General features: G+C 42.8%; 1 protein-coding gene across 7 annotated transcripts in view; it reads right to left on the bottom strand.

Annotated features, from left to right (window-relative positions):
- Window positions 1-496: 496 nt before the first annotated feature.
- CNOT10 (CCR4-NOT transcription complex subunit 10) overlaps window positions 497-8886 on the bottom strand; it is a 78286-nt gene continuing 69896 nt past the window's right edge. For 3 of the 7 annotated variants that reach the window (XM_032409058.1, XM_032409059.1, XM_032409062.1), the window contains 5 exons: window positions 8228-8358; window positions 6590-6625; window positions 6263-6390; window positions 2855-2930; window positions 498-1330 (listed from right to left, as the gene is read on the bottom strand). In XM_032409058.1, coding sequence (XP_032264949.1) covers window positions 1179-1330; window positions 2855-2930; window positions 6263-6390; window positions 6590-6625; window positions 8228-8358 — 523 coding nt within the window. In that variant the 3' untranslated portion in view covers window positions 498-1178. The other 4 variants (XM_032409063.1, XM_032409057.1, XM_032409060.1 and 1 more) reach the window with 4 other exon arrangements.

Genomic DNA, 8886 nt, shown 5'->3' with positions numbered 1-8886 from the left:
CTCCCTGCTCACCAGGAAGTCGGCTTCTCCCTCTCCCACTGCCGCTCTCCCCAATTCATGCTCTCTCCCTATCTCACATAAATAAAATCTTAAAAAAAAATTTTTTTTTATTTTTTAAGGAATCTGTACACCCAGCGTGGGGCTTGTACTCAAAACCTGAGATCAAGAGCTGATTGCTCCTCCAACCATGCTAGCCAGGTGCCCCGACCCAATTTTTCCAAAGAAAGTCTGTATTATGGCTTTTCCCCCTAAAGTTAATGTATTAACCCTATGGACAAATTTTGGCCATGTTAATCCCACAACATATGTCTGTCTGTTCGAAAGCAGCTTTTTTTTTTTTTAATTCTTTAAGTAATCTCCACACCCAACGTGGGGCTCAAGTCACAACCCCAAGATCAAGAGTCATGTGTTCTACCAACTGAGTCAGCCAGGCACCTGGGAAAGAAACAATTTTAAAATTTTGTTTACATCTGCAAAGAGGTTAACAATGAACCTTGAGCTCCTTGCTAACAGACTCTAGAACCAGCGCCTCCGCCTAGGGGTAGAGGAGGATGAACATGACCACTGCCCTGAACCTGGTTTGTCTTCATTTGTAATCTTGAAGCAAGTGATTCCTATCAGACCAGTCATCTCTTCTTAAGCCAATTTAATGGCCCTATGGGTTCTATTATGCATTTTCTGGTCCTTTTAGTCATAACCAGGCAGAAAACACATCAACTTCCCCTCCTCTCTGCCCCCAGACCAGCTTCTGGATTGGCTACTCATCTACTGCTGACAGGTCTCTCAGGTTTTAAAACTTTAACACTAAACCTCAGATGCTAAAATTGTCCAACAGTTGCAAGAAAGACAAAATGTATTATACAAGACTGTTCTGATAAGACCATGTTTTAATTGCCTATGACATGGATACATCACATAATGGCTCAAAATGTAAGATTAAAGAAAAACAGATGAAAACGAGTTTGTGAATCCTTAATTTTAAGTAAGCTTCTGGCAAAAAAACAAAACAAAACAAAACAAAAAACCCAAAAAGCCAGGGGTTAGAATCATTTCAAAATTGTGTCTTCAAAACTAGCACCTTTCACCATCTGCTTTTATTCATTTTGCTGTGATACAACTAAAAAGGCCCGTAAATACCCCCCTGGGTCTCGAGTAACAGTTTTCTGAGAGCAAAAATGTCACTTTCTCTGTGCAGTGAAAGCCGGCATTTGGATGGGCTGGATCGGGTGGACAGGCTGGAACACTGGCTTCTTTCTCATCTCAGACAGTGTTTTCACTGTGGGGAGCAGTTGATTCCTTTTGATGATCTGTAAGGCCAGCTGGGTATTACCTATAAAAACACTTCCCATTAAAAAAAAAAAAAGCATAAACAATACCATGTGCAAAGCAAGCCATTAGCATCATGCAAGGGAAGTAAAAGAGGGTCTGGGAGAGCAGTGGTCTGCAACCTTTGCTACACACTGAAGCCACATCATGTCTCCGTCCCATCCCCAGAAATTCTGATTTAAGAGATCTGGGGTGTGACCTGGGCAAGGGGATTTTTAGGGGTGCCTGGGTGGCTCAGTCGTTAAGCGTCTGCCTTCGGCTCAGGTCGTGATCCCAGGGTCCTGGGATCGAGCCCCACATCGGGCTCCCTGCTCTGCGGGAAGCCTGCTTCTACCTCTCCCACTCCCCTGCGTGCTGTCTCTCTCTCTGTCAAATAAATAAATAACATCCTTAAAAAAAAAAAAAAGGGATTTTTAAAAGCCCTAAGGTTTTTCTAAGGTATAACCCAGCTTGCGAACTTGTCTCCAGGTAGACTGCATGGAAGAAGGGCACTAGGACCAGTGCACTAACCCTATTCACACCTTTCAGGAGGCCAAGGCCAGATGGGTACCAGGCACTTAATGCTATAAAAAAGCTATCAAAAGAGGGAACCATGTAGGGGGCACCTGGGTGGCTCAGTCAGTTAAGCGGCTGCCTTCAGCTCAGGTCATGGTCCCAGGGTCCTGGGATCGAGCCCCGCATCAGGCTCCCTGCTCGGCAGGAACCCTGCTTCTCCCTCTCCCACTCCCCCTGCTTGTGTTCCCTCTCTTGCTGTGTCTCTCTCTGTCAGATAAATAAATAAAATATTTAAAAAAAAAAAAAAAAAGAGGGAACCATGTAGATTCCCATGATCAAAAGGAGGCATGACTTAGAACTCTTAATGTTTCTGTTTAATTTCTTCCATTCATGTCTCTTCTCTACTTCATGCTGTCTCTTATATAGGGCCCACAGTCATTTTTCTCAGAAGCCACGTCCTTAAAGGTTGTATGTGCTCCAGAGGTCTGACCTGGATTTAGGTCTGGATAACTGTCAGCAAGAACTGGTTTACTGTAAAACTCATTAATGACATCTATGTTCAAAATACTACAGTGTACAACTCTTAGCAACTGGCATTCTGCCTCATGTTCTCAATTCAAGTCATTTGGCTGCCTAAGAGAAAGGTTAATTAGTAGGGATTAATTATAATTGTCAGAAGTTATGCTTTCCTGTATTTTCACAGATAAAAGGAAATATGGTTAAGTCACAAGAAGCAGGAATTTGTAAGATACCAAAAACTCCCTAGCTACATTTTTTTCTAGAAGAACTTGATGGGTAATATCTTCAAGGAAGGCAAAGTTTCAAATTCGAAGAGATAAATCAGACACCCAAAACCTTGGGTTCTTTGAAGGGATACAGTCCTTTTGTTTTTGTTTTTAAACTTCTATTTAAGTAATCTCTACACCCAACGTGGGGCTTGAACTCACAACCCCAAGATCAAGAGTTGCATGCTCTTCCAACTGACCCAGTCATCTCTGAAGGGATACAGTCCTAACTAGAGAGAATTACTTACCATTTTGCAGTTCAAGGTAGACTGCCAATAAGATGGCTTCAGGGGGCACCTCTTTAGGATGGATCATCGAAGCCGCCTTTGCTCAAAACAAAAAAGACACCCATGAAAAACCAACAGCTTAAGACACAAACTCCAAGTAATGCTGGGGGTGGGGGTGGGGGGGAAGCCTACCAATGACAAGTTAGCAAACTCATTCCCACATGACCTCCTAGCAACTACTATCATTCTGTTCTGATGTCCCTCAGCTACCTTTGTCCTCATCCCTACTGATTAAACTAGACATGTAATTTTTCTTTAAATGATTCACTATTCATTTTCCCTTACCTAGTCCCTAATGAGTTCTTAATAGGGGAAAGCTTTTCTTCCCTCTTGTTTTCACCTGCTTGGGGTTCTTCTTCTATGTCTTGGCTCTATTTGGTTTTGAGAAGGGTGACCAGACACTCCTGATTCTGCACTCCAGTCATTGGTCCAGGTCTGTTGTTGGTGGCTCTTCACCACAGACATGGTTGCACTTATATTAAAATCTGCATGTCCATTTGTTTCCCTAAGTAACAACTCAGTATTGCAGGTCTCAAGTTCCCAAAGTTAGCAATAAGAATTCAAACTTAAAAAGTTGGTAATACAGGAAAAAAATACCACTAAGCATGTTTAATGTCCCCACTTTTAAGGACTGAAACAGTACAATTTTGTCAAATAAAATAATTTAATTGTTTAAGCAACATGCTATTCTTTCCTAGATCTGAGAGTCACTTCTCTAGCTAGCCATTTCTCTCTGACTTAGTCGTGAGAAAGGAAGCCTGGCCTGCTCTGATCAATGGTGCTGAGATCATAGGTTTATTTCCTCAGTCTGGGCCTCTTTGGGCTGCAGCCTTTTCTCACACCTTACTATCAACTTGTATTCCCCCATCCAGTCTCAGGTACTCTGGCTTCCAGGCTGCCCTGCTTCTTCCCTTCATCTTATCAAAAAGTGTACTTGTATAAACATTTACTGATCAGAGGTGAGTGTGTGGGTAAGACAGGGACTCATCCTGACAATAAACGGGCATGCAAACAACTAACAATAATCCAAACAAATTGATCCAAATGCTAGGGAGAGAAGAGAATGAATGTACTGTGAATATGAAGAGAGAAAAATGTTTCTTTTGAATGGAGAGCTTCAGGGCAAGGGGCACCTGCCTTAGTCCTTGCAGGGTGGATATTGGGTAACAGAAAATGGGGAGAAAAGCCTTGTAGGCCGAGCTGTGCAGATGGGAGATGTGTGGGGGACCAGAAGCTTGCACAAGGTCAGTTCCCAGCAGCCTCAGAAGAGATCTTGGATGAGCAGGTATGCTCTCATCCAGGGCACACCCTTAAGTTCTTCACAAACGAAGCAGGGAGGCTTTTATTTCTCTCACCACATCACGGAGGTATAATGACTCTGTTCAGAAAATGAGATTTTACACTTCTAAGCCAAGCTTCATACAGGCAAGATCATCTTTACAGCATTTTGTGGGTACTAAAATCTCCATTTTGCCTTCAAGTGGCTGGTTAACACAGGTCATTTATTGTTCTTTGCATTGATCACAGTCTGCAGCTTTCTCTAAAATACAGGCATTCACAACAGCAACTTTATGAGACTTGATGGTGCTCTGCTTACTGGCTGTTCAGAATGGCTAGTGGCGGGCAGGCAACCTCGGAAACATCTCCGTGGAGCCCTTTCCAACTCTTCACGTCACTGTCCTGCCCTCCCAGGCAGGGTGGGCCTCCCAATTAACAAAGATCCAGCCACTGGATTAACCTAAAAACCAAGGGACCAAAACAAAATCCCCTTCAGACCCTGAGCCAGGCCTGAGCCCATCTGTCTCTCCCAGCGTGGCAGCCGCCATGGCCACCTGCTGTACGAGAACCTGAGCTAGACCATGCATACTGCAACTTTAGATCAAAAGTCCTGTTTGTTGGGGTGCCTGGGTGGTTCAGATGGTTGAGCGTCTGCCGACAGCTCGGGTCATGGTCTCAGGGTCCTGGGATTGAGCCCCGAATCGGGCTCCCTGCTTGGTGGGGAGCCTGCTTCTCCCTCTCCCTCTACTGTTCCCCCCTACTTGTGCTCTCTCGTTCTGTCAAATAAATAAATAAAATCTTCAAAAAAAAAAAAAAGTCCTCTTTGCTGTAATCAACTCCTTCCCAATCAACTGGTGTAACTCAACTGCAAGATAACAGCAAACATGTTTCCTTGGATAGTCCGTCACTTAACATTTCTGATTTTGGATCAGAAGTGCCAACCAGATGCCACTTTAACTAAATATCACTCGTAGTTATTTTGCACAAGGTCAGATTCTTCATGGCTCTACACGACAAAGTGGTCTTCACAGGAAGAACATTTCCAGAAGCCACCAAATCTCTTGAGAATAGGTGTAATTTCAATTTTAGCTACTCTGACAAGCATATAGGGACGTGGGCTGTCTCCTGTGCTCCTGGTGATTATACAATTTGACACAAACTTTCCATATTAGAAGTCTTAAAATTCTGCACACCCTTTGACCTCGCAATTCCCTTTACAGGCAGGGTTGCATCACGCCTACCTATTTTTGCTGTTTGATTCCCATGGCTTACCAAGAAGTAGTGCTCACATGCTTGCAATTTGAATTAGTATCTTTTTGACGAATTACCCCTTTCTGAGTTTTTGACCCAGCCTCTGGAGCTGCCATTGGTGCTATCTGGTCACCTGGTCCCCTAGTGCAAGTAAGGGTCCATGTCCATGACTGCTCCAGGCAGGGATGGGCAGGAAACCTAAAGAGGCTCAATCAGAATCTTCCCAGAGACCTACTGATGATACATCATTTCAGTGGTAGAATTCAGAGGTGTATTTTAGTTATATGTTGCCAGTAATTTTCTTTAGCATATGTGGAATTTCTTTGGCACCAGCTTTCTTCTGAAGTCTCCCGTTTTAGTGGTCCAGCCACACAGTACTTATCCTGCTGCCCCATAACCAGTGTTGGTGGTTTCTAGTATGTCCTTTCAGAGCTCTCGTATGCATATACACAATCATAAAGCAACGGTTTTAAATCTTGGTCTTTTCACTTAGTATATCTTGGATATCTTATCATTTTAGTACACAGAGTTTACAGCGGCATTGTGTTCAGCTGTATGGATGCACCGTTATTTAAGTGATCCCTTATTTAGATAGTTTCCAATCTTCTGAAATTTTAATTATTAAAACCATTGGGAAAAATCCTCCATTAAGTGCCTAGGCTCATTTGTAATAGCTGATCAGTTGTTTACCTTGCAAGAATATTTCTAAGCTTGGAAAAGTAATATTCCAATTTTTAACAAATTGACCAGAGCCTCAAACAAAGTAACAAAACCCAGAAACTCCAAAGCCTTTGCTGACTGCCTTACAAGAGGGCTTAGCCCCACCACTTCCAGCCTCACCTGGTGGAGACACTTTCGGGCTTTGTCGTATTCGCTCCTCAGGCAGTAGGCGCTGCCAAGATTGAATAGCATCACGGTCCTGGCAGAGGTGACCGAACTGGGGTAGCACTGAGGGGCCCGCTTCCCAGCTGGGGAAAAAGAACGTGGACCCTGGTGAAGAGGCCGGGTCAAGGGCAAGGGGGCAACCCAATCCACCGCCCCAGCAGCTGCTCAGACTAAAGCACAGCGCTACTTCTTAGGTTGACAAATGGACACAAAAGGCTTGAGCCTACATCTTTTGGATGCAAAGCCAGGCTACTTTAAGTATTTACAAAACTTCTTACTCACAGGATTCCATTGCTTCATTTTCACCTTTGTCTGAGCCTACAAAAACATGAAAATAAACCTGAGGGGGAAGGACAACAGAGTATATTTTCTAGAAACCTAATTTTGTTTATGAAATGGAAAATCTAGTATCATAGCAATCTGTCATGTCACAGTGTTTACTTTTCATGTAGTGGAGGTTCTATTAGAGGACACCAGAAGGTACCACCCACCACCACCCCATTCCTGCATAATATCTTGAATAAAGTGAATGCCAGTCTTGCTTTCTTAAAAACTTAGGCATGATTTAAAACTGACTTTTGAGGGGCGCCTGGGTGGCTCAGTCGTTAAGCGTCTGCCTTCGGCTCAGGTCATGATCCCAGGGTCCTGGGACTGAGCCCCACATCAGGCTCCCTGCTCAGCTGGAAGCCTGCTTCTCTCTCCCACTCTCCTTGCTTGTGTTCCCTCTCTTCGCTGTCTCTCTCTCTGTCAAATAAAAGATCTTTAAAAAATAAAATAAAATAAAAATAAAAATAAATGCTCCCATGGGGCGCCTGGGTGGCTCAGTCGTTAAGCGTCTGCCTTCGGCTCAGGTCATGATCCCAGGGTTCTGGGATCAAGCCCAGCACTGGGCTCCCTGCTCCACGGGAAGCCTGCTTCTCCCTCTCCCACTCCCCCTGCTTGTGTTCCCTCTCTCGCTGTGTCTCTCTCTGTCAAATAAATAAAATCTTAAAAAAATAAAAAAAAAATAAAAAATAAAACTGACTTTTGAATGCTTTTTTCTACTTTCCCCTAGACTGCAGAATCCCTTTAAGGAGAAAAATACAGTATGATAATCAAAACAAATTTTTCTACCAGCCTTTCAAAAGTGAGAGTCTATTTATTTCTTTAAAATAGTCTTTCTTGGGGCGCCTGGGTGGCTTAGTTGTTAAGCATCTGCCTTCAGCTCAGGTCATGATCCCGGGGTCCTGGGATCAAGCCCAGCACTGGGCTCCCTGCTCCGCGGGAAGCCTGCTTCTCCCTCTCCCACTCCCCCTACTTGTGTTCCCTCTTGCTGTGTCTCTCTGTCAAAAAAATAAAATAAAATCTTAAAAAATAAAATAAAATAATCTTTCTTGGGGCGCCTATGTGGCTGAGTCAGTTGGGTGTCTGCCTTCAGTTCAGGTCATGATCCCGGGGTCCTGGGATCGAGTCCCGCATCAGGCTCCCTGCTCAACGGGAGTCTGCTTCTCCCTCTGCCCCTCAACCTGGCTCATGCTGTCTCTCTCTCGCTGTCTCTCTCTCAAATAAATAAAAATCTTAAAAAAAAAAAAAAAAGTTAAAAAAAGAAAATAGTCTTTCTTTTCTTTCTTCTTCTTTTTTCTTTTTTTTGGTCTGTTATCTCTACACCCAACGTGGTGCTTGAACTCACACCCTGAGATCAGAGTTTCATGCTCTTCTGACTGAGCCAGCCAGGTGCCCCTCTAAAGTAAGGATTTAGACCATGTGATTATCAACTCTTAGGTCTACTCACCACATAATTACTACAAAATATGTACAGCCAAAAATGTAGAGAGCCAACCCAAAACTTCTTTCCCTTCACAACTGTGCCTTCAGATTTCCACACATCCAAGAAGGAAGTGGAAGTGATGACCGGTTCTGATCAAATGTGTCCTCACTAACCTTGGTCCTGCTCATTTGAAGAGATCCCTAAGGAAACATCAGTGACATTCTCTGGGTTCAAGTGAGTAATGGCATCAGATATTCTGTCCAGAGAGATGAGGGCTTCTGCAGCATATAAATGGCCCAAAAACCTAAGATGAAAAGAACAGATTCCAAACTGAGAAGTAGGTCATCACAAAACACCCAATGTATAACAAGATTTGGTGTACACATGCTTCACATATTTCAAATCTTTGAATTGAAATAGAAGTTTATAAATGGATCAATTAAAGGTCACTTAACTCTTACCTCTTTATATAAAAATATCTTAAAATATACAATAATTTTTATATCCGCTAAGCTGGAACAAATGACACATATCAATTAAGAAAAAAGTTCAGAATTGGCAAATTTACTATTCTGTTTATGCAGAAAATAACATTAACATAAGGAAAGGAATGAAGTTCTAAAATAAGAGACAGGTCCAAGGATGAATCCTCTAGTCTCCGCTGCTGGAATAGTCAAAACACATCAGGGTGCCAAACGGGACTGAGACCAGATTTGGGTTAGATCAACTTTACTTTCTATCCCAAAGGTTTCCTGCTTTTCTTTTTTTTTATTTATTTTTTTATTTTTTTATTTATTTATTTTTTTTATTTTTTAAAGATTTTATTTATTTA

The sequence above is a fragment of the Phoca vitulina genome, unplaced genomic scaffold (assembly GCF_004348235.1).
Source record: "Phoca vitulina isolate PV1807 unplaced genomic scaffold, GSC_HSeal_1.0 scaffold10, whole genome shotgun sequence".
NCBI lineage: Eukaryota > Metazoa > Chordata > Mammalia > Carnivora > Phocidae > Phoca > Phoca vitulina.
The sequence above is the reverse complement of the archived record's forward strand: the minus strand, read 5'-3'. Positions and strand labels throughout refer to the sequence as shown.